The sequence below is a fragment of the Poecilia reticulata genome, chromosome 3, assembly GCF_904066995.2.
Source record: "Poecilia reticulata chromosome 3, P_reticulata-male-v2, whole genome shotgun sequence".
Taxonomy (NCBI): Eukaryota; Metazoa; Chordata; class Actinopteri; order Cyprinodontiformes; family Poeciliidae; genus Poecilia; species Poecilia reticulata.
This window is the reverse complement of record NC_088832.1, coordinates 16,045,384-16,071,785: the sequence shown is the minus strand read 5'-3', so window position 1 is coordinate 16,071,785 and position 26,402 is coordinate 16,045,384. Positions and strand designations below refer to the sequence as shown.

Genomic DNA, 26,402 nt, shown 5'->3' with positions numbered 1-26,402 from the left:
AGAGTTGGATTCTGCTTTGCTGTCTCTTTGCATGCAATTTCTCATTTGTTTCCGGGGTATCAGCTAAACTAAACAACAACAGAGCACTCAGTGTGAGTTTATGCAGCGCAGTCTGTATTACTCCTGTGGAGTGCTTGCGCTTTTGTGATACAATTTGTCCAAGTCCTAAAAAAACACTCTTGTATCCTTAACTTTGGAAAAAACACACATATTATTACAAAACATCTCACAGGCTGATAAGGTTGCCTTTTATTAAATGTTTCCATTTATAGATTTGTTATTCAGGTTTTTGTCTTTCTTTTCCCCTATGTGCTTTGGTTTTTATCACTTTTCAATGACTAGTAACTCAACATTTTATGTTACAATGTATATTTCAAGAAATCAAACGCAATACTCTACAGAAGTCAGTTAATACCTCTTCAACTCCCCCCTCCCCCCCCATTTTGTTATGCAACAAGCACAAACATTAACATATTTTTTGTGCTCTATCAACACAAAGTAGGGCATAATCATAAGGAGGAGGAAAAATATATATTTTACACAAATGGAAATCTGAAAGGTCCTTTCCCTTATTCAATAATTTAATGAACAACCTTTTGAAGCGGCAACACCTCAAAGTCTATCTCTACCAGCTTTCTGAAACTGAGATTTTACCATTTTCTTGGGAAAGTCATATAAATCCAAGCTTGCAGAGGGCATCAAAAGAAATGTAATTACAGGTTTAGCCCATTGTTGCACATGAACATGCTTCGAACAAACTCATTCCATATTTCCGGTTGTATGTCTTAGGAAAGACTGGAAGGTAAATCTTTGCCCATGTATCAAAATGTTTGTAGCCTTCAAGTGGTTTTCTAATTGCCCTCTCTTTAGTTTCATCCATCTTCCCATGAACTTAAACCAGCTTCTCTGACCTTGCTGAGGAATTAATGCTGTCATATCTGCCGAGTCATATCTTCATACATTTGAAGCTACACCATAGTCTTTTTATTCTGAGATGGTGAATTCAACAGAGCTCTGTGAGACCCTCAAAAGACGTTGTTATTTTATTTTAAATTTAACCTGAAATGTCACAGTTCCACAGTCAATTCTCTCCTGGATGCTTCAAGCGCAAAAGAAAACACAAGTTCATTCTCACCTGAGTTTTGGCAGGTTTTTTGCAGGAAGAACATTTTTCATCTGTGGGTTTCCTGAAAGTTTCAGCTGAATGACAGCGCTCAGTCCAGTTGTCGGAATCACAGACAGGGAGTTCATACTCAGATCTCTGCAGAATCGTTTGAATAGATCCAGTTAATGTTTATGGAACATTTGCAAAAATGGACAAATCCATGCAGGAGATTTGTAAGAAGGTTTGTACTCACAAGTTGGTGAGTCCAGTGAGACTGAGGAAAGCATCTTTGTGGATAACTCGAATTTCGTTCCTACTCAGGTCTCTATAAATTATCACATTACAAGAAAAGACAAAAACATGGAGTGAAATGTTTGTTTTCTTGAACTTAGTTTTTGTTATTCCGTGTCTTAAAGGACTTACAGCAAACGGAGCGCTGAGAGATCCTGAAAAGTATCTCTGTCAATTTGTTGAATGTGATTGTGCTGGAAGCTTCTGCAGATTTCAAGAAGAATTTTTGGCATTTATTTTAGGAGTCATTTATTGTAACAACTAATGGTATATTTACAAAAAAATTCCACTCACATCTCCTGCAGTTGGCTGCAGCCCTGGAAGGACGGTAACTGCTTCACCTCGTTGTAGGACAGGTCACTGTTTAAGAGAAAAACCCAAAAACTTCAATAACAAGAAAACCATCAACTGGGGGAAAATAATTATATAAACTGCTTATACCTTAGAGCAAGGATTCTGCAAGTTAAGTTTAATCTTTTTAAGATAAACATGATAAAAATTTTATAGTATTAATTATGAAATAAACTTAACAATATACATATTTTTTTTAGATAATTCTCGATAAATATAATGTTACCTAACTTTCTAAAACCGTTTGAAAGTTTCATGATAGTTACTGACAACAAGCTTCAATCAAGATTCTTTCTTACAACCCAAACCTCTTCAAATAGACACTTTCCTGTAATGATGGAACATAATAATGTAAAAATAATACCTGAATTTTGAATCTTAAAACCAGTTTAGTCAGTTTAAGAAGCAGAATCATTTCATAGGTTTGTTGGGAAGGCAGAAAGTCTGGAATTAAATTCATTTGAAGTGCTTTCCCTGCATCATGGGGTTTGTAGTTCAGATATAGGATTACACGTGAAATCCTCACCCAGAACTACAAAATACAACATAAGGGCATTTCTCCAAAAAGATCATGGGAGAATGGGGGAAAAGAAATGTGCATATTTAAAATCTTTTAGGCTTAAAAAAAGATATATGACTTTTAAGACCTTATAGAAGTCATGTAGAAAATATGCTGCCGTTAGATGATATGCTGTCACAATTTTTACTGTCACTTAAATGTTATTTTTGATCTCTCAACTCCATTAGATTGGTATAAAATAACACAGTATTAAACCCAAACTTTTCTAATAAGCATAAATACTTTTTGACCAGATATAAACCAAAATGTCATAGTAGCAACATTCAACTTGTGATGATAAAAAACACATTGTTTAATTAGTAAAAGGTGATAAATTAAGACCACTTTACTATTCAGCAGTGCTGCTGCGACCAGATCAACATCGACATTTAAGACAACCTGAAGCATCAAGCTGAAGCGAACAAGGAAATCAGAGGATGAAGCCCTGAAAGCCAGACTGGATGATGTGATTTACATCGACAACAGAACTACTCAGAAATGAATGGACCCCCTGCTGTCAGTCTGAGAGAGGCATTTATAAAGTAGCGCTTCGCAATATCAGCAAAACACGTACTTGCAATACTATTACTGATATTACAATGACAATGTTGATTACAATTAATCATCACAATGTCACCTCCACTCTGTCAGAATCAGCAACTAATACTAAACATCATCATTTGCATCGAGGACAATCCAATCCAAAAGGTCAAATTTATTACAAGTAAAAGTTTCATGCACCAGCACCCTGAGTTATAATACCCCAGTTTTTTTGCAAATGTAATATTTTAGACAACAATACTGCAATGGTGGCTGTAATTGTATACATTTTCCAGTTCTAAAGAAACGCACAATACTGTAACTGGAAGAGTCTCTTACAGTGTCTGAAGGAACTTGAGATCTTCACACAGATCAGCAGGTATGGATGATATCTTGGTACCTGAGAGGGTCCTAGAGGTAAAAAGAAATAAACAAAAATCACACTATTTATTTGCATCTGAAACACAAATAAGCAGCAAAGAATAAAATGTTGTATTACTCACAGACTATCCAGATTGTTAGTCCATGTGAGGATGGGGAAGTCCTTCATCAGACTGGCACCACGCAACATTCTGCAAAATGCTTATAATTAATACTGAAATATTTATTGTAAAAACTGTGGTATGTGTTGATGGGGATGACACATGGATACTATAAACCACACATAATTTGCTTAGAACTTGTTTTGATCACAGCTGACTTGAAGAGGTCACACAGATAGTAACTCGTGATTCAAAGTCAAACTTACAGAGAGCGCAGGTCTGAGAGATTTTGGAAAGCTGAAGCTCCCACAAATGACAGAGGGTTGTCATAAAAGTGTCTGAAACGAGATCAAAATAAGAGAGGAGAGCACAATGAGTATGGCACCATCTTCTGGACATTTGTTCTGTGCCTTAAACTTGTGTCCTTTAAAGATAAAACTACATGTAGACTATTCCATTGTGTGGGTTTGACCTTACATGGTTCGCAGCATGGGGTTGTTATGAAAGGCCCTTTCTGGAATGGCAGCAATATCATTGCTGTGAAACCCACTGCAGAGCAAAAGTCAAGGGACAGCGATTAGATGCTTATCACCACTGTCACGTTAATGTGACAAAGACAATATAAGGCAAAAGGCCAAAACTAACATGATAAAGCAGTAAGCATAGTTAGTTCCATCAAATTAAAATCAAACAGAAAAAGCCAGAAAATATTTTAAAAATTAAAATAAATACATTTGTTTTTTAACTGTTTTAGGTAAAGAAGCTTAAAGTAAAGCGTTCAAACTAACAGCCTGGAAGTTGTTAGTTTGATTGTGTTAGTTTCATTGTGCTCTCCTCTCTTATTGAAATTAAGAAGCAAAATGTTCTTCAAAATATTGACATAATAAATGAAGTACTTGTTCAGTTGCAGATTTCTTTCATTTAGTTTTTTGTCAAGCATCTCAAACTCATTTTACGACCAAAGGTAATGAATCAAACACAAAATGCAGTTTTTAAATGATGGCTTCAATATAAAGTGGAAAATATATCTAAAGCAATCTGTAAACAAGTAACTTCCCCTAAACCGAAAAACATCAAGAGTTTGTTAAGTCAGGCAATGGGTATTCGACATTGCTGTGGTGGTAAACTTTTGGCCCACTCTTCTCTACAGAATTGTTTTCATCCAGCTACTGGTTTTCAAGTTTGTTTGAGGTCATGTAAACAAAATCTTCACAAGAACTGTAGTCCAGCCTTAAAGCTATAGTATGTAGCTTTTAAAAGAAGTATATTTTTTGCATATTTGTTAAAACTACCATTATGTCATGATTGTGTAATGTAAAAAAGATAATATGAAAATAAAATCAAGCTCCTCTGCTTTCTCCCAGTAATAACTGCAGAAATACACCACTCAGTCAGCAAAGGCTAATCAGAGCCAGGAGGATCTTAGCGCTGTCAATCATCCTCGTGTGCACACCGCTCACATGATCCCTCTTGCTCTTCCCTATGCTACAGCTGGTTCACCACAACATAGACTGCCACGAATGCTAAGGCAAGTTATTATTGCCACTGATGACAGAGGATAAATGGTTTTCCTATAGTGGTAAATTGTTTATTTGCCATTAGCACATTTAGCAGCATGTTTATAAGCATGACTGACAGCACTAAGACATTCCTCCTGGCTCTGATTGGTTGTTTTTGACCTGGAGCAGTGAATTTCTTCAGACGGCAATAGCAGCACTAGAGAGGGTGGAGGAGCTCGATCTTTTCACAGATCGTCTCATATTTAACTGTAAGAACATGAGACATTTTTATAAGTAAATATTTTCACACTCAGCATAAGCCAGAAAACCCTGCCTGCTTTCACTGCATTAAAATGTTCATCTTCTCAAATTTATAGCTGAAATACTCAAGTACTTGTAATTTTTAAGATGTACAACACAGCAAAAAGGGTTACTCATAGCTTTAATAGCCCTCATCTTAAATCGTTATATACTTACAGTTCTTTCAGTTTGGGCAAGGCCTCTATTGCTTTAGGAAACTCCTTCAAGTTGTTAAAATTAAGATCTCTAAACAGAGAGAGAGACAGAGATATTTGAGTCACAGTGTAAGATTGCTGCAATTAGCTCGTGTCTATGTGAAAATTATGGACTGCCTTTAAGGCAATTTTAATCAAACATAAGTGAAATGTGAGGAAAGGAAGAGCCTATTAGATTTCAACATCTTCAGATGGATTTCTTTAATTATCATAACCGGGATCAGAACCATAGCTTTCATAAACACATAATTCAATAATAAATTTATACATAAACTGATTCCATAATGTGTCTTGTTAAGTATTTTATTGGATTATGCAAATAAATACAAATGGAAATTTGCTTTCAAAAATCTGCTGTCAAAGTGTATTAAAAAAAAGTCTCAAATGTTTCCAATGGCAGCTTCCAAAATGTCACGCATGAATCATCTTACAAAGCTACAAAATGTCTATGTGGAAGAATTCATTTTATTCGATATATTATATTTTATACGCAGCCTGACGGTAAACTAACACATTTTTTCCAATATAATGAAACAATTGGTGAAAGTGTAAAATGATCACCATGTACAAAACATATCACAGTCATTTTATTTCATTAGGATGTTAGACAATTTCTTAAAATGGCAAATTGCCTTTAAATCTTCAATATTCAAGAAATTAGCAATAACAGTTCAATTTCATATTTCTCAGCTGACCATTCAGAGAAGATTAATGTCTCTGTCACTAGGTAAGGCTGTGAGTCAGTAGGAAGTGAACAGTTGGGAGGGAAATTTTGATTAGCATCATGTACTTTGCTCTATTTATCCTAGAGCAATTAAAGGAGGAAGTGGACACAATGATGTCTGAGGACTGTAGCAGAGATGGGTGGGGGAGCTGTTGGCACATACAAACAAGAGTCCAAAAACCCAAACTGACTCAAACTGATACATAAACACACACAGGCATGCAAGTATACATCTGCACACACACATAAACAAACTACAGAGTAACTGCGGACTTACAGCGTCTCCAGGTTCACCAATCCAACGAAACAGTTGGGTCCTATCTCCTTAATTCGGTTGTTATGAAGATGCCTAGAAAAGCAAAATAAGTTGCATCTCTGAGATATTCAACAAGACTTTATAAACTGAACACAAATATTTTTTAAATGCGGAGCAGGGTCAGTAAATGAAGCGTCTGTACTGCATTCGTACTCCACAGCAGAGCTGAACTCACTAATAAATTCAGGTCATCGCTTCCTGTTTATTCTGGTATGTTTATACAAACCTTCACCAGTACCACTCAGTGTGCATGGGTGCTTGGATGTTTGTGTTTGTCCAAATGTGGAACAGCAATAACAACTTTGGTGAAATCACACAGTATCTAATGCAAGCTCCCAATGTGGACGGTGCTGTTTCTCTCTCCGTCTATGAAACACAATTAACCTAATTCAATATCACTGTTTGGGCATTATCATCTTTTTCCACACTGAAACCCCGAAATGTGAGTTTCTCACATTTGCCACCAAAGAAAATTCTGAGTTGGCACCTGTGTGGGAGATAATATAGAAAAGCTATGGCCTGAAATGTCCAAAAATCATTATAGAAGCATGGATCCATCAACCTCCCAGGTTACACGTGTCACATAAGTGGAGGATGTAGGTGTTTTAGCTGCCAGACTTCTTTGAGTGAGATCTTGCAGTCTCACTTAAAAACTGTCCATCCAGTCTGAATGTTAATATTTTGTAATCGCCCATTCTCTGATAGGGAATTTCTATAGGAGATGCCGAAAGGCCCCAAAGACTTGCAGTTCATCAAAGATAAATTGGGAACAAGAACAAGCAAAAGGCTGGTCAGCTGATTTTGATTGCAATAATGTCAAGAACACATTTCCACTGGCTATTATTAATAAGGGAACAAATCGGTTTTGACATGCAACTTTAATATTATACATATATCTCTGGAAAGAGACCACTTAAAATTATCAGTTTCCCTGATTTTACTTTTTATAGGTATATGTTTGAGTAAAATGAACATTGTTTTTTTATTCTATGAACTACTGAACGTCCAAGCAAACATTTTGTATTTATTTGCAGAAAATGAGAAATGGTAAAAATAACGTAAGAGATGCAGTGTTTTCAGACCTCAGTTAATGCAAAGAAAACTAGTTCATAGTTCATATTCATTTAGAAAAAACAATACTGATGTTTTAACTCAAGAAGAGTTCAGAAATCAATATTTGGTGGAATAACCATGAGGTTTTCAATGGGCTTCAGTGCAGTGGGCTCTAAATTTCTTCTAGAGATCGAGATGTCCGTTTCATTTGCAATCAGAAATAAACATCATAGTTGAACAAAACTCCAAATCTACCTCTGCCAGGGGTAAATGTAAGTAGAATTATTGATAACCGAGGTTCATAAAATGATGCATCATTTTCTGAACACTGACCTGTATTTATACTGCAGGTTAACCAACGATAAACAAAGCCAAAGTGTACTTGATCTAATGAACATATTTAACAGCTTACGCTGAAGACACCAGTGTAAATAGCAAATTACACTTCATGGTCTGATGGTTACACTACTCTGCACACGCCCTTCACTATGGCGAACTCTCCAGAGAAACGAGTGAATCACATTGTAAACATTCAACGCCGCAGTGTAAAACCATATCCTAAACCACAATCAGACCCGATGCTTAATAAGACTTACAGCACAACCAGACTAGTCAGGTTTCTGAAGGCGTTGTCTGGTATATACAAGATCCGGTTGAGTGCCAGAGTCAGAGCTTGAAGATTTGACTGGTGTCTCAAGGAACTGACGGGGACTTCTGTCAGGTGATTGTCATCCAGCCACAGGTGGCGCAACTGCTGGAGACCTTCGAAGCTGTCGTCAGGAACAGTTGTAATGTGGTTGGCATCCAGGCGGCTACAGATCCAGAAAAAACATCAGTGGATTAATCCCATGTATATGAAACTTCACAGATATTAAACAACGTTTTCAATGTCTTTTGTTCCCACATGCTGACATAAATGTATCGATTTTTTTATCGAAGGGTTTCATTTTACGATTTCTGAAGTGCTCAGACTCACTGACGGGCATGTAGTTGTCAATTTCCTTTAAGAACAAAAGCTTTAAAATTAGAATACAACAACCTTGATGTTTCTAAATGCAATTTGCGGAAATAAAATGAACATAATACTCCCTAATACAATTTCATAATGCTTAAGATGCTCATGTTTAAATGTTTTAATCAGAATGACCACAATCATAGCACTGACTAATTATTACAGGGGTAAATGCAGGATTAATATATGTGTCATTTGAATGTCTTCGAAAGTATTTCATTATTTTTTAGATGTGGTTTGTATGGTTGTAAGTATTCTGTTGCAGCTGCTGCTTTAAACAAACACCTTAGCGCCACTGTCAGAAAAAATATGACTGATGCCAAGCAACACTTCTAGATTGTACACTTGGACACTGCCAGTGTGCTGTGATTGCAGTTAATGGATTACAAAAGTAGTAAAACATTAGAAAGCATTAATCTGTAGCTCCACTGCTTAAGAGCAAGCACCGTCAAATGTAAGGAGAGTAAAAATCATGATGCAATCTAAGTTATAGGCAGACCTGTCCACTTCTTTCTTCTAATAATAAAAACCAAATTATATCCACTGCAGGATCTCAACATAAAATAACACCAAATTTAAATTATATTTAAATAGGAGATGTGGAATCTTTACATTTGACAGAGATTTCAGATGGACAAACATTTCCTTGAAGATGACTGAACAAAATAAAGTTGTCTTTGTTTAAGCTTTATGAGCGTTTTTTGTTTTTCACTTGAACCAAGCAGTTTTGTCCTACTATCTTCCCAGAATGTGAGTCTCACCCTCCCTCAAAATTCCTCAAGTATCTGCGCTGGAAGGAAAACAGTCTTGATTGACATTTAGCTATCAAAGGCTTATTACTAACCAAGTCTTTCCTTTAGCATAGCATATTTCTTAAGCAACAGAACTTAAAATTATGAACTAAAAAAAAAAAGACATCTGTTATAGACACAAAAAGGCAATTTAAAGGAGAAAGGAGACGTAAAGTACCGGGGGAAGAAAAAACAAGAGTGATGGGTGAAAACTGAATTTTCAGCACATCTCGACAGCTGAACTCATTACTCTAAGTCCCTGTCAAGCTCAAAGGCACATTGTGGAGGGAGGCAACAGATACAAAGCTAAGACCTTCAAATTGTATCAAAGATGAAGGCAAGAGGGGGAGGAAGCTTTGAACAATAACATTTTACAGGCAGAAACAAGATGACATTCACAATCTTCTAAAGAAAGAAAATAAATAACAAACTGAAAATGAGCAAAGATAATGCCCGAGTACACAAAGGTTGTTGTTAATAAGAGGAAAGTTTCACATATAATCCAACCTTCTCATAACAAGTGTGGGCATTTTGTGATGCAGTAGTTATGTACAAGACTAAAACCCAAATTCAGCAAGACAGTTCCAAATTATGATATTTGCCCCTCAATTAGATGTTTCACGTAAAAAAAAAAATCATCTCTTACAATAATCCCCAAGACTCTGTGATTATTTGCTTAGTATGTGAAATAAATGCAGACCACAGAACAGAATAGTCATTCAAGCAGACAGCAAGTCAGAGTGTTGGAATGAATAATAAAACAAGGTCAGTGCAAACATTTTGGAATTTGGGAGGTAAAATGTTTATTATTGCGATGACACACGTCTGTAACATGTTATCTTGACTGTTAGCAGATAATCAGACTGAGTTTTGAATTAGATTTGTATAATCAACACTGAATACAAAGCAAAGCTGAAGTGCTGGGGGAATTAACGAGATTTGATCAGTTGCTGCTCTGTTCATTTCAATGGTGTGAACTCCACATGCACCCTGATTAGAGCGCTCAGTACTTGACTTTTACCTTTCATATAACATGTACCAATTTTTTTTTTTTTTTTTTTTTTACTGCGACAGCAGAGACGCATAAACACACATGATGAAGATGCATATAAAACCTTAGTTCTGCTTCTGGAATAGCCTTGGGTTCTTGTGGTATTGTGTATACTTGTGGTATTACTGCTGGACAGGAAGCTCCACCCAAATATAAAGGTTTTGCAAAAGAAAACACCCATAAATAATTATGAAAACACATATGTGCATGTATGTGTGTGTTCATACTGAAGACTTACAGAGACTGGAGCGAGTGAAGGTTTTTCAATGCTGCATTGGGGACAGATTTAAGTTGATTATTTTGCAGCATCCTGAAAGGAAAAAAAAAAAAGAGAAAAAACGATTAAAATGTCAGCCAAGGCCAGAACAATATTTTATTATTATAAATTTTAAGCAAGTTCACACAACAACACAGATTAGACCTGCCCTGACACACATCTAAACGTGTGATCCTGAAGTTTACACGCTTAGATGAAAGTTTAATTAAAAGAACACAGGCAGGTGCAATCCAATTCAGTTGGTGAAGAAAACAGGACTACCACTTATTTACTTGGCGCAAAATCAACAGAAAATACCCTTTGTGTATCTTTTAGGACATACAATGTGTGCACAACTAGTCTGATGCAACCTGGCTGATGAAGCACTAAAATTAAAGCAGTTCTTGTATTCACTGTTCTGTTGGTGCCGTCTCATACAAATTTTGGGCCGAGATGAACAAAACGCATGCCATACCAAACGTCACCATTTACACTCAGCCTGTCATGCGGAAAACTTTATATTGCCATATTTGTAAGTCTGTATGCAGATGCTCGTGTACATTGGCAGGGAGGGTGCATGCTTACAGGACTTTGAGCTGATGCAGACCAGACAGGGCGTCAGGGTGGATGAATGTCAGGTCATTCCCAGCAAGTCGTCTGGATGAGATAATGAGTCAAAATTACATTTAATTATTAAGCTTGTACACATTTCAAAAACATTCACTATACTTTATCTCTTTGTATTGAAACTGTAAAGTACAACAGAATTTTAAATCAATCATTGCTTTAGCTTTAAAAGCCCACACGCCCTGGGCAGCTTAGGTTCCACCTCTCAAGCTGATTATGGAGCTCAAGGTGACAAAGACATGTACCTTTGTCATGGCCTGCCGTCACTTCTTCGATCGCCCAACGCAGATTATACCTGCCCATGGATAACTATTTTGTTAGATCCCCTCCCTTCTTTTAGTAACTGCAACTTCAATAGCAGTAGTCCTTTCACAAAAACATTGAAAAAAAAAAATTAATCCCTCTTAGGGTTATGCAACCTATATTCCCCTGAAACTGTTATCAAACAGCTGCTTCAGTGCGTGTCAAAATTATTTAAGAGAGAGGGGACACCTCCCTTTCCTGCTGGGAACAGGAAGTAAATAGGAAACCTGGGTGTAAATAAGCATGGGACAAGCTGACTGGGACATGGAGCCCAAGTACACTATCTTGCCTGAGAGATTAGCAGGAGATTTATCGCCATGCAACATGAGTCAGAGCAGGCCGAGTTCCCAGCAACAAGAGCTGCTATGTGTGAGGCTGAGAACCAGAACTGGCTATGTTAGAGCACCAGTAGGTGTGAGAGATTACTCAACCCTGGCCTGGAGTTTGTTGAGAGTGCTACCTATCTATTCGTGGATAGTCAAATGGGGATGTTTTTTTTTTTACTTTGATTTAGAACCACAGGCAAATAAACTGTGACACTGCATCCTTTGAGAAAGTGTGTTGGACGACTTCATACTTTAAGAGGTCCTAAGACACGTTGCTTCACTATATGCAATATATATAAAAACTAAGGGCTTGAAAAAAGCAATAATGTGACTGATGTCATAGGGAAGCAGAAATCTTAACATTTTTATTCCAGCAGCCCAAAGTCAAATCAAGTTGGGGTTGAAAAGAATGATCATTTCTACTTAGTAAAGAAAAGTACAGTTGTCTTATTTTTTATTATATTAGTTAGTTTGTAGTTACTTTTAAGACATATTTAAAACAACAAGGTAGTGGGCAATTATTTCACTCAAAACATATATTCGCTTTTGTTCTTCTATTCCAACAAAACATTTGAGGTGTTTTGCCGTCTTGCTTTGTAGGTGATAAATAAATACAATAAAATTAACTAAAATAAAACAAATATAAAATCAAATAAAAATGGCATGCAAAATGGCTAGCGGCTGCCTCTTATCACACTGGCTTAATCTGCACATTATTAGTAGGTGGAAATGTAATTTAATCCCTCATGTATTTTGCATTTGAGATATTTGTTATGGAAATAGTTGATGTTTTTGAAAACCAACATGATGTAACATCTTGACATCTTAGTTACTCGTAGTCCCCGATAATTATTTGCTATTAATTTATGCTTACAGGCAGGCTATTAATTTAGATCGTAAAATTCAAATCAACCAACTGCCAACACCAGGATATTAAAACACAGTGGCTGCTACTCCAAGTTAAAATGTATGAATAGTCAGTATCTTCGAGAAAGAAAAAAAAAGATTTAGAAAAAAAAAAAGATTCAAACCCAAATTTATCAAAATAATCTTCAAAGTGACAGTAAAATGAACAAAGTTTTATTTGGTAACTGCAAATAAGAGCAAACAGGATTTGACAAATGTTTCAGTTTGGCTACCGGTTTCACAACCGAAAGTGCTTCTCCACTTTAACCTTTCAGGTGATTTATCACCTGTTGCTCCGGGGCTTTGACAGCTGTCACGAAGAAGAGGCACACTCTTCTAGTTGTGCAACACTTCTCCAACAAGTCTACCTTACACTGTAAATTAAATGACAAAGTTGAAACTTTTTCTTTGGGACGTTATTATACATAAAAACCAAACTCCACCTCACACACATACACTCTCGATAAGTTTCTACATGTTCAAGGCAGTTTCTGTACCGTTGTTAAACAGGTGACATGATGATGATGAAGTGAACAGCATGACTTCAATTCTTATGTGCATTGTTGCCAAATGAACACATCTCATTTCAGATATGTACCTGCCCTGGTTTGAGTCAGTTTAATGTACATATGGTTCATAGTGTTTCTTTACTACTTTCAAAAATATTCACAACTCCTCTACTTTTTCCACACTTTTATGTTATAAGATAAATTTACTTGAGTTTTACTTTGTGGTGTAATTGTGAAGTAGAAGAAAAGCCATGGAAGGTTTTGAAAATTTTTAGGTAAAAGAATGTAAAATAAATATTGCATTTGTACATTTGTACTGAGCCCCTGGAGTCGATAGTTTAAATTCAATTACCTTTGCACTTGTAGAGACTGACATTTTTACCCATTCAATCAGAATTATGGCTGCATCTTTAGGTTCTTGTATTGGAAGAACGCCAGCCTCAACTTTAATTTTTCAGCTGCTCAAACAGGTTTTTGTCTATATTTAGTTCCCTCCATATTCCCCATTAGCTCAGACCAGCTTCAACGTCCCTTCTATATTGCATTGTACCAGAAAGATTTAAAAAATATTTGCCCCTTATTGTTTAAACTCCTTGATTATGTGCTAATTTGTTTTGGAGTATCAGATAAAACCCCAACAAAATACATTAAAATTATTAAATTGTAATGTGATAAAATCTATAGGTTCAAAGTTCAAAATGTATGAAGATTTTTGAAAGGCGTGGTATATAGATGAGATAATTCAATAAAAAAAAACTGTCAATTTATGTTATATTTAAACAGAGCAAAATATGCTTCAGTACAATGAAAATGTACCCATATGAAACATTTTCTGGAATATAATACATTTGAAATATAGCAAGAAAAATGCTAATCGTTGCAGATCACAATACATTACTAAAACTGCAGAATCATCCATCCATTTTCTTTACACCCATGTCCCTTAGTGGGGTCGGCAGGGGTGCTGGTGCCTATCTCCAGCTAACGTTCCGGGCGAGAGGCGGGGTCACCCTGGACAGGTCGCCAGTCTGTCGCAGGGCAACTGCAGAATCATAAGCAGTCCAATATTGAAAAATATAATTTTATTTTCGGATAATAAATGATGCCAGACTGTATCACAGTATCATTTGCTAAGACTGGCACTTGTGAAATGAAGTTGTGATTGCTACATGGATAGGATTATCAATTGCAGGTTACCATTAAGATTATAAACAATCTGCAAAAGGAGACGGACAATATCTCTGTCATCAAGTCTGTTGATCTTCTGGGCATTCAGCAAAAGAGGTTCCGTGACTAAGAAGGAGGATTTTTTTTTTTCTCGCTTGCTTCCCTGTCTAAGGATGGCCTGCACTTTGTTTTCCCCCTCTTTCCCTGTCAGCTCACTCTGTTTTTGCCCTCAGGGCCCATGCTTCGGTTCATTGACAATGCTGGAGACCTGAAGCGAAAAAGTCCTTCTCCAAAGTTCACAGAGACAAGTCTTCTGATTTGTTCTCAAAGAAACAAAGGTTACCCAAACACACAAATTAACTAAGGGTTTACGTCAATCAAACAGACCATCAGTTTTGATGAGTTAGGACAAGACACTTGTCGTGGAGAGATCAGGAGAGTTTTTAAGTCCTGTTGCGGTGGAAACCATTGTTTTGCCCTCTTCCTTCCTGCCTTGCATTCCTCTGCACAATGCGATGAAAACTAAATTGCTTCTCAACAAAGAAAATTGGATTGGTGTAAGAAAAAGAAGCGGGTGAAGCTTCGGCCAGCTGAAAGATGCACAAGAGCTGAAAAAACATCTTAACAAAGGCCAAGTAAAGCAGGAACCTCTGGAGAATTTTAATTCATTGGTCATTTTGTCTTCAGAGGGCTGCATGTTACCTGATATCAGGCAGACTGATTTTTATCTTTGACTCACAGCAGAACTAAGCCAGACACTGAAGTATTTAAACTAGAGCAAAGAAAAAGCATCCACCAAGATCAGATTTATGCCCATTCAACGAGGTCCATGCGCACAGATGTTTTTGTTTCTACCCTCATAATCCCTTAAAAGCAAAAATCCACATCGGATGTCGCATGACTGTTGCTTCAATGCGTGTCACCTTGCAACGCCTTTTTAGCTCAGCTGCATGACATGCTTTATAACCTCCCTGGCTCAGTTCATGAACGTTGAGTGATTTGTTGCCTCTTGCCTGTTTTCCACACCCGAGAAGGAGGGGACGCTCTACATCGATGCCGTGCATCCTGCAGTGTGAATTCAAATACCCAGGTGCGTTTCATAAAGAACAGCCCTCATGTCAACACTGTACAGAGTAAATACATCCTTAACACGAGAAAGAAGGGCATGTACTCACAGTTCTTCTAGGTAGGGGAACTTCTTGAATACATATGCTGGAAGCTCAGTGATGTTGTTCATACTCAGGTCACTGTGGAAAGAAAATACAAAAGCAGCACAATGACACAATAGTTTAGCCAGTCATTTGGTTTAAGAACTCGATAATGCTTCAAGATTGAGCTTATCAATGAGTTGTTTTACCTGTTAGTGATTAATAAAATGCTTACTTTGATATTTTTACTCTTTTCTCACTTTGCAGTGTCCTAGTTTTCATTTTAGACATGGAATCAAGAAATATTTACCTTGTGTAGTTCTAAAATCAACATTGCTTACAGCTGTTTTATGCATCTGTATTAGTCTAAACTCAAGAAAACGAATACCATGAAAAAAAGCCCTTCTATTTAGCCCCAGGGATCTTCCTTTTTCAAATCAACAAGTAAAAACAGACATGTAGCTGCATGAAAAGTATGCATTCAGTACTTGATTTACTTCCTTACTAAATACACTGTGAGTTTGTGTTTTAAAAATTTTACAATAATCGTAAAAATAATAATAATAAAAAACTTCTAACAGGAATAATGTCTAATGGCACTAAAACGAAAGAATAAAAAAAACAGAAGTTTGCCATCATGCCTCCTGAGGCAGAGTTGTAAACAATGAGGGTAAATTCATGTTTCATCTTGATAAGAACGAATTCCCTTACCTGGTCTAAAGAAAAGATCCCTAGATGACAACATAAAGGATGACAAGGCAATAACTGGGAAAAAACCCCTAAACAAAAGTTTAAAAAAATAAATAAAAAAATACAAGCTTTTCAAATTAAGGAACCCTTTGAACTCTCCTTCCTTTTTCACTCCCCAACTGACCATCTTGAGTTTCATAGCCAGATCTCTCTCAGACCTTGTGTGTGGGCCCCTGAATCCTACAAGGATCACATTGCTCTTCCTCTGCAGACCCAAATACACACACAGACACATATGCACACACACAGGCTTTAAAATATGCACCCTGACAGAACCCTCATCATCTCAGCGACCTATGTCCCATCTCCACTTACCTGCTTATCCAATTACCCTACGGACTATTCAGCTACAACGTTTCTATCAACATCTAGCTTACCTCCCCAACCCCACTATCGCCTCTTTCTACCTGGACTACTTCTCTGGTGGTGGTCTGCAGACAAAGTGTGTGTTTAACTGCTAGTATTCAAATGGTCCATCCCTAATTACATTTTTTTATAGTTTGTCTAAATTCTCCATGAATTGTTTACTGGTCTAAATCTCATGCAGGGCTTGGATAGTTGAGGCCTCACAGTGTCTCTATCACACTCTTTCCACTCTTTCCACCCTCTGTGCCTGGCTGCTTTACTCATCAAGGTCCTGGCCTGTCCCTGCTAAAACAGATTTCAAGAGGACACTAAAAATGCAGCTGTGATAAATGGTGACAGGCTTAAATGCTTCCACAAACAGGTATCTGCAAATTCCTATCCCATGTGCCCTTTGGATTTATTTCAGCACCGAAGCAGCAGATAATCTGACAGAGAAGTGAGGCATGCAAATAAAAAAGAAAACAGACTCATAAAGGAGAGGCCAGAGTTAAACATCAACAACTAATGTTAAGAGATCGCAGCAAACCCAGTTTACAAAATGGTTATTGAAAATGTTTAGCTTTCTAAATTGTTTTCCCTATTTTTAAAATCAAATTATTCACAGAACCCTGTTTACCAGCTTGCAGCGAATGGTTTTTAATATTTCTTTTCAACATATATTTGCAGGCAAAATAAATGTTCTGCAATACAGGTGTCATGTTTTGTTGTCAGTACACACACTGACTACAACTACATTATGACCACTAAGGGTGCACAATATGACATGAATATATTGTTAATAAACATATTTTCTAAGTTATGCATTTTTATTTGCCATGCTAATGTAATATTTAGCATTACCCAAAATGCTTAAGATCACAGAGTGACAGGGGAGAAAGAGAGAAAAGAAGAAAATAGGCATATTTTGCAACTGCCATTGTGATGTTAACCAATAATATCACTATCACAAGATTTTCTAGTATCATGCAGCCCGAATGTTCCCCCAATAAAGCCTTAGGTACATCTTTGTGTCGTTGTCTCAAGTTATTTAGGTGTGAAGATAGTCCCTTTGAATTTTGTTGTCGTTTTTTGTTTGTTTGCAGTTCTTCAAAACAGTGGATGTTACTGCTGATAAAATCTGCGTAGCACGTGGTAGCAGAAGAAGAGTGTACGCAAAAAGTTGATGCCGATGGTGGCGACGTTGGTTTGATCCCTGCTCTGTCGTTGTGCTCATGGGAAAGACACTTCACCCACCTTGCCTGCTGATGGGGTCGCAGGGCCCGGTGGCGCTCGGTGCATGGCAGCCTCGCTTCTGTCAGACTGCCCCAGGGTAGCTGTGGCTACTATCCAGTAGCTTGCCACCATCAGCGTATTGCATGAAATGGGTGAATAACTGTAGTGTGAAGCGCTTTGGGGTCCTCTGGACTTGATGAAGTGCTACAAAAGTACAAAGCTAAAATATATTTCTAACATAACTAACTACAAAGTTTTACCTTACGGTTATTTTTGATCAGTTTTCAGAAATGTATGCAACATTTTGAAGCAATTATTCAGTTTTGCTTATAGTCAAGTGTGCATGCGCTTGTAAAAACCAATATCCTTTTAGTTTCTACCTTGATGCTTGTTCTTCTTGTTTGACGAGCACCACTCATAATGCCTGCAGATCGTTCTAGAAATGGGAATGTGCACAACTGTCTGAAACAACAGAACACGCTCCCTAGAAACAGCACGCTTCTGTAGTGAGACACTGGATGTGAGGACAAATATGGTGGGTATAAACTAGGTCCAAGGCACAATTGTTATCACAACATCAAATATCAAAATCGCGAAAGAATCTTTGGATGCAAGTTTGATGGGCAAAATTATTCCAAGTGTCATGCAGCAACTTCTTGTAAATATAAACTTAGCTGGTCAGAAGAAGTGTTACTGTTAAGAATCTGTAAACTTACAGAAAATAGTGGGAGCAATGGGATGATGAAAAACGAAAAATGAGAAGAAAGTGGGCCAATTTCAACTGATGCTATAACTGCAATATTCAAATGAACAAAGTTAGTCACTAAATGTAAGTACGAGCTTGGCAAGACCTTAACATTAGCTTAAGATAAAACCAGAGTTCACTGATTCACACAGAAGGTTTTTTTCAGCAAGACAACTAATAAAGCAGTTGACCAAAGCAATAAACCTGTAGATAAAAAGCAATACCCAGCAGCAAAAAAAATATGTTAAAAAATGTATTCTAGCACTTAACCATGTCTATAGTGTCATTTTTATGAAACTATAGACCATAAGATTACAGGTCAAACATGTGAAGAAAACTCCAAAAACTGCAGTAAGACATACTATGTTCTATGTACACTCCTGGCACACTCCCACTTAAGAAAAATATTACAAAGCATCAGTGTTCCACAGCTGCAGCCTAATAGCATTCAAGCCACGTTCGTTGCCGAATCCCAGTTCACCCCATCCTCGTCAGTCTAGGCCAAACTTATACTGTGTTCTCTTCAACGTTTAGGGCGTTCCAGCTGTTTCAGAGGTGTAGGAGAAGCCCTGTTTACCGTCCACTAAAATTTTATATTTTTAATAACCATAAAAAAGAAATAAGGTACGACTTAGGTGAATATTTTCTACATTAAATTATTACTGTTAGCCAAACTACATAATTCTGTACTTTGAGTTCTTTACAGTAAAGTTTTTTTTGTCACTGTTGGTGTTAATTATTAAAATAACAAATTTCATATTTAAAAATATTTTATTGATTAGACTAACGTATGTCAATTTTAAACAGGCAGAGAACGATTAAAACAAAGAAGAAAAAAACAAAAACAATGTTGTACTTATCAGTACTTTTTTGTCATTACAACAAATACAACTACCTACGAATGGTGACATTTAATGCTGGCTTGTTAACTGTTTATATGTCACATAGAAACATACTGAAGTTGCATCTGTTGTACAAGGAATCCACCTTAAATAAAGTGGTAAAGAACGTAGGGTAAAGATAAGCCTGGGTGTCGTAGTATGGTAAAATTCAGCCTTGGCTTTTCTGAAGGCAGAGTCACTCCTTGTGATGTGCTGTAGATAATTAAACAAGTGCGGCTAGATAAAGCAAAAGAACATTTGTATAAACTGCAACTCAAATACACAGCTAGTCCAATTGTTGAATTACCGTTGAATCATTTAATTCTGGATCGGCCTGGTAATGACCCACTCATCTAAATCAGGTGATTGAAGCAGAAAAACAACTTTAAAACATGCGGAGCAGTCTTTCCCGAGGACCAGAGTTCAAGACCATCAATGTGATGTTAAATTCTCATTACATCCCCATTCTTTAAAAAACATTACTTCTTCTATTGCAATAAAACTACTTGTCTATCCTGTTTTATACCAACTCTACCTGAGTCTAAAGGGTGTAATCCTCCTGTTTTTGACCCCACCAAAGTATAATTCTTCCATGTAGTTTGATATAGTGTTGCATAATGATAAAGTCTTTAAGGTAGAGAAAAATGTTCTAACCTTGTTGAGAAGACACTAGCCACACAGTGTAATGGTTATTGTGGCACTCAAATGTATTTGTGACAGACCAGACTACTCCATTTTTTATTTTGTTTTTTTTTAATTCTTTGGTCTCAAAGGATTCCTGCTATGACATAAAATGTAATAAACATTGCCATTTTGTATATGCAGAAATGACTTATTTCAATCTGCATCTTATTTGGGTTATGATTACTTTGAATAATCAAAATTTAAACATGTCTGCTAGCAGTCTTAAGAGAAGATTTCTTCAATAGAAGAAAGTGGAAATTTCCAGTTGAATGTTGACAAAAACACAATTTAAAATCAGAAAGCACCACATGGCATATTACATCAATTGCTCATAATTAGAAACAATCCTGTGTTTAAAACCACAGAAATGTAGCATGGTGGGATGCTGACTGTTACAGCTAAATCAATTATGAAACAAGCTTGGAGAGTCATTTGAAGGAGCTCACAGCTCTGATATGTGAGTTGAAGAAATTTTTAAAAGAATTTACTATCAGCTACTACACGATACAGGAAACAAACTACAAGTAAAGGACATTAAGCTTTAACTTTAAGCAAAGTACTTAAAAAGACATACCTTCATTTAACACATTACATGTTACCAATTAACTAAAATATTGTTAATTCAGTAATATGTTTAAGTTTTTATTTTTTCTTTCTTGCTCATGTCAAGAAAAAAATATGTAATTGTAACAATATTTAACTAAAACAATGTAACGTTTTTTTTTTCTGCCCATATCACTCATCTTTATATTAAAATCTATATAATCTTCTGCCTTTCTGTATGTAACTTTACAGCTGCTATGCTCTTCTTTGTTTCTCTAGCCTGAACCACTTGCATAGCTTTAGAAAAATAGTAAAGTACCACAAAATGATTACAAGAGCAAAACAAGATACGCTAAAAAAATTATTTTTAGTTTTTAATTAAAGCGGAGCATTTTCCATAATTTAATAGAAGGGATGTATCTAAAACTGTTGCTGAACCAGTGTTGGCTTTAAAGTAGATAAAGTAAAATGAAGTGCTAGCCCATTTTTATCATTTCTGTCATGTTTATTCAGACAATACATATTTTAATATATATGCTTCTAAAGAGCATCAAAACTGTACTTGCCACAAGTGAAGCAAGCAGATCAGCAATAGAAACAGATTCAAATTCTACAAATATTTCATTTGTTAGTATTATTAAAACAAAGTAAATTTATTCAAGATTAAAGAATATATATATATATATATATATATATATATATATATATATATATATATATATATATATATATATATATATATATATATATTTTAAGAGAATGGAAATGAGTGTTTTAAAAGAGCACAATAGAGTCCTGAGGGCAAGAGGAGTAAGGAAGGTTAATATTCCTCAATTCACACTGCTTTGCAGCAGGAACTACTGACTAGCTCCTTTCACCTCTACTGACCAAGAACAAAAGTACCATTCAGATGAAATGGACTGAGGGCACCAATGTTGAAGCCAGCAAGTTCCACCAGTTGAGTGCAAGACCCCCAACACCACCCCTTGTTTTCCCCACGTCTTACCATTCAATGGCTTACCCAACCAAAACTGAAATGTAAAGGACAACGAAACCTTATATCTTAAACTCGACAAAAATTCGTGCAATCATTATATAAACAACATCCATTTGCCAAGAGTTAGAAAATGGTACGCTACATATTCAAATAGATTGTTTGCTTTATTACTGGCTAAGCAGCTCTGTTTTTTTCTCCCTCATCTGCTTTTCTGTGACAGAGCTGTTGCCACTAACTAAGCCAAACCTCAGTCCCAAAGTGAGCTGCAGGTAAGATTTTATGCCAACACTGTCAAAAGAATGTGTGGTCTTCCATGAGCAGGTTTTTCCTACAAATCAAGAAGGGATTTACAGCCAAATAATCTATTATACAATCTTGTGACTGAATGAGTTCCTTGCATCTTGGCTACTAAGGTCTCAATTTAGGAAGCATTTTTTATTGAAGTCACAACCAATCCAGTTAAACAAATTAATTTTCTAGCAGATTTTCACATTTCCAGTGCCACAACTTTGTAGAATGCATTGATTTCAAATGCATTCAACAAATTCCAAGTACTGTAAAAACAGAGCACTTCTATGTGAGGTTTTTCTTTAAGACATCAGCATATCGCTTCGGGTGCATTAGCCCAGAGAGAGGGAGCATTTGCAGCTGCAATATGTCACACTAATCCATCATGATCCCTAACCCCACCGCTCCACACACAAAAGGCCGAGGGAGAGGGAGAGGACAACTAAAGTTCAACAGACCAGGAGAACAAATGAGCAGAAGACAGAGAGAGGGACAAACAACCTTTTGCATACTTTAAAACGCAAAGGTGAACCTATTATGAAATTCCGTATTTAAACCTGCCAAAGTGCATTAGGATCTCAGAATTAAGTATCGAAAGATAAAAGAAAACGAACAGTTGAAAACATGTCTTTTAAAAGAAAATATAGCATAAAGCATTAAAAAGAAGGAGTCTGTAGAGATACAATTTTCATCTTGTGAGTTTTTTACTTTGTTGTAATTGAGTCATCAGAGTAATATGGAGAATGGTTCATTTTTAGCTTCTAAAAAGTCTAACCGATCAATGCTAACACTCAGTAGTTTGTCCTACTTGTAGGCCTTGTGTGACGCATTTTTATATCTGCTGTTGACTTCCAAGTGACACACGTTAGTTTTTGTCCATTCAGTCCTACACCAACGGGCTTAAAACATATTCACTTTTTCTGTATTTGAAATACAGAAAAAATATTTCAAATACTTTTTCTGTATTTGAAATACTTTCAGTCAGTGTGTGACTTGCTACTGCCGTAACCAAGTCACACACTGAGATAAACAGTCGCCTAACTAAAGTCCTAATTTCTTTTATTTGTCTTTTGCGTAAGCTCATGGAGGAGCGGTTGGTTTGGTTTGTGATTAACCTAGAGATTGTGAAACAAACTGTTACTCTACTGGGCAATCATCAACTGAATCAGCAACACTCTATAAACACCTAACCTACCTGGTATTCATTTGCTTAAGTTTCTATGAAACTTAGTCACTGGTTTTAACGTGGCTGTAACACTCAAACTTTGCCAGGGAATGTCATTCCTCCACCCCAAGTTGCCTCCTTTATTTTACGTTACTAAAACATAAACATAAATAACTTGGAACAAGTCCATGCTATTCAAAAGCCCAACAAAACACACACAGATTTATCTATGTGACCTTAGCTGTGGTCAAACTAGCTCACATAACATTGACTAATTATCTTCTCTTTTTTTTTTTTTATCAAGAACCAATTAGCAAATTGTTTCATTTTGTTGTTTGTTCTTGTGTTAAATTAAAAATCTTCCATTTAGTTGGCATAAATATACTTTTCAAGACAACCTGTTAAAATATATTTATTAACAAACTGCACAGACTTATGTATGAGTAGTTCAGTTTGTAATGTAACACGCTGAGACAGCTAATATGCTGAAATACTAGAAGTTAATGCTGATGTTGTCCACAAATTTATGGTTTGTGGAATGTATAAATTTGAATCAATGCGTTACTTAAATCACAAAAAGGGCATACAAAAACTCTAGGTTTGGAAGATTTGCAATGTAGCAAAGAATGTTGCAAATGATTCATTACTTGATATTTAGCAAATGTTTGAGGTTTTGCTGCTTTACTAGACAATGTGGTACACTTTAAACAGTGCACTAAATTAACTAATCACAATCAGATTGATTTTGACAACTAAATTACATTGAGTAGTGTATTACATTGCATTGTGTTGCTAAGTAATACAAAGACAGCTTTAAGTTCCTGGTATGTAGAATATTACCCTTTCCTACTTATCAGTTAAAAGTTATCTTAAACAGAGTGAAAAGAAAAAAAGTGATTCAAAATGTGCCAAAAATGACAAGATCAAAAATCTTCAAGCAACGAGTTATAAGATCAATTCTACTCAACTACTGGATTACATATAGGGAAGAAGAAAAAGCTCATTCTTCACAGCCTCATTTAATAGCAACTTGTACAATAAATGTGTGTGAAAAACTTCCTGCCTTTTCAAAAGTAGAGATGAACTAATCCAACAGCAACTGATTGAATTCAACACAATTATCAAGTACAATCAATTCATTCTTCAACAGTGGTACTTTTTGTGGACTGTAAAGTCATTAACAAGAAGCAGATTATTAAATTTAGATTTAGGTCAATCTTGTAATCAATCTTATTAGATCAATGGTACCTTGATCAATGGATATGAATCTCATTTTCACATTTCATGGTGACTGTTTCTTAAATGTAACAGTTAAACTAAAACAATTTTTAAACAAGCATGTTTGTATAATATGACTAAATCTGGCTTTTAATGGCCAACGCCAATCTTTAGTATCATTTGAGATTTGGCCTGATAAATGACCCATATTGATATTTTCTGCACAAAAAAAAACCAAGTAGGTTCTTTGGTAGGATAGCTAACTCCAGCAGAAAATGAAGGAATTGCGAGACCATTTTCATTTATGCAACAAAGCATGTCCTGCAACTTCAAGATTTTTTTTCTTGAACTCAAAAAGTACATGCTGTTACTTGATGCCTGTACAAACCAATTATTTAGATTAATTGGACTGAGTGGGTTGGGGTTACAATGTTCCAGTAATAAGAAAATTTGTTCATTTTGAACTCTGTCCAAGGAACTGGTCCCTCTAGTTTGTGTGTAATTGCAATTTACCAAAGTCAAAATGGGTCAGACCAGACAGACAACCAGATATAATTATTAGCCAGTAAAAAGCCTGATTGGTGCAGCTCTATTCAAAACAATAGTCTCTTGCATCATGCCCAATTTTGCTGCTGTCTCTCTCTTTTAATCATATTGTACTGGAAAATTATAAAATACAGCACTTTCAGGGCATTGACTTCCAGCAACAATAGAAAGAAAAAAAACTTTGCACAGTGATGTTTAACACCATGTTGTCTTGTCAGAACAAAAACTCCAACTGAAAAAAAAAGAGTAACACAAACGTGGTTTCGGTTATGGGATTCTCATTATGGACGCTGATTAGTACTTACAGGTAGTAGGTGAAAGTGCTGAGCCCAGTTGGGACGGTGGTCAGTCCTCTCCCCGAGCAGTCTGCTCCCCCATCTTCATCGCAGCTGCATGAGGGCGAACATACGGCCGTCGACTGCCCTTGACCGGAGGCGCTTGGACGAATGAAGCACCACAAACATATCCAAAACAAATCCACACGCATGTTTTTGTTTTTCCCCTTTCCCAGTCGGTTCAGGTGGAAGCGGTGAAGAAGAAGGGGGCCTTTGTTTGCGGTTTATTCTACCCCGGACGTCGACTTCTCATGTGGTCGGGTCGGTTGAGGCATGAAGAAGGGATGAAGCCCAGCCGTCGCTTTTTTAAAACCAATCTTAACGTCCCCAAAACAAACGCATACTCACAAGTCCGACCAAAAACGTGAACATGAGCGCATAGCTAGCTTAAAAACCTCACACAGCCATCGAGGACGAGCACGTTACTTTACTGTGAAACATTTCCCAGCCCTGTTTATGTCGTATTAGTCCATAAAGTAGCTCTGTTGGCGACAGGAGCGGCAGCCTACCTTGCGTTTTCTTGCGTTTTCGCTGTCCCATTAAATAGCGAACATACTAAGTATGCGCAATACATGGCAATGCGTCGCTAAAAGACTGACCCTACACAAGCTTGAAACGCACAATGCGATATTTTGCGTCCTGGTTTGTTTCCTTGCAGGAGAGCACCGTCAGTTTTCAGCCATTCCTCACGTTTCCCCCCCCCTTCTCCTCTCCTGACATCAACAGCGTGTTGTGTAGCTCGACAGGCACCCTACCGGACAACCTGCAGCAGCAGCACTGGGGCCCCTGGCCTGCCCAGCTCGGAAACCTGCGCTGCAGCGTTAGACTGCCAACCAGAGCACACTCCCCGACCACAAGTTTCAACACAGTCAGGTTAAACATCTCTGCAGGGCCATTATGACTGCTTATGGGTGTCTCTGCATGTAAAGAAGTGCATGGATCGCTTGTATTTACCTCATGAGTTGTACGTGTCACATTTCACAACTACCACACTCAAGGAGACACTCGATTCATATCCAAATCATAAATGAATTTTAGAGCTTTAAAGTGATTCACTAATTTTGATTCTGTGTAAATATAAAACTTAACAAATTTGCCTAGATACTTCTTGTAAAGTTTATGCTTTATTATTGTGGTTTCT

At 36.7% G+C, this 26,402-nt stretch overlaps 1 protein-coding gene across 1 annotated transcript in view; it reads right to left on the bottom strand.

Moving 5' to 3' along the window:
- Nucleotides 1-26,128, bottom strand: part of lgr4 (leucine-rich repeat containing G protein-coupled receptor 4) — a 31,891-nt gene extending 5,763 nt beyond the window's left edge. The window contains exons 1-15 of the mRNA XM_081605143.1: nucleotides 25,232-26,128; nucleotides 15,559-15,630; nucleotides 11,131-11,202; nucleotides 10,528-10,599; nucleotides 8,032-8,247; nucleotides 6,344-6,415; nucleotides 5,305-5,373; nucleotides 3,806-3,877; nucleotides 3,595-3,666; nucleotides 3,350-3,418; nucleotides 3,186-3,257; nucleotides 1,691-1,756; nucleotides 1,529-1,600; nucleotides 1,359-1,430; nucleotides 1,136-1,261 (exon numbers count right to left, since the gene is read on the bottom strand). Of these exons, the coding sequence (XP_081461269.1) occupies nucleotides 1,136-1,261; nucleotides 1,359-1,430; nucleotides 1,529-1,600; nucleotides 1,691-1,756; nucleotides 3,186-3,257; nucleotides 3,350-3,418; nucleotides 3,595-3,666; nucleotides 3,806-3,877; nucleotides 5,305-5,373; nucleotides 6,344-6,415; nucleotides 8,032-8,247; nucleotides 10,528-10,599; nucleotides 11,131-11,202; nucleotides 15,559-15,630; nucleotides 25,232-25,413 (1,376 nt within the window). The 5' untranslated portion in view covers nucleotides 25,414-26,128. The remainder of the gene's footprint in view (nucleotides 1-1,135; nucleotides 1,262-1,358; nucleotides 1,431-1,528; nucleotides 1,601-1,690; nucleotides 1,757-3,185; nucleotides 3,258-3,349; nucleotides 3,419-3,594; nucleotides 3,667-3,805; nucleotides 3,878-5,304; nucleotides 5,374-6,343; nucleotides 6,416-8,031; nucleotides 8,248-10,527; nucleotides 10,600-11,130; nucleotides 11,203-15,558; nucleotides 15,631-25,231) is intronic.
- Between the last annotated feature and the right edge of the window lie 274 nt (nucleotides 26,129-26,402).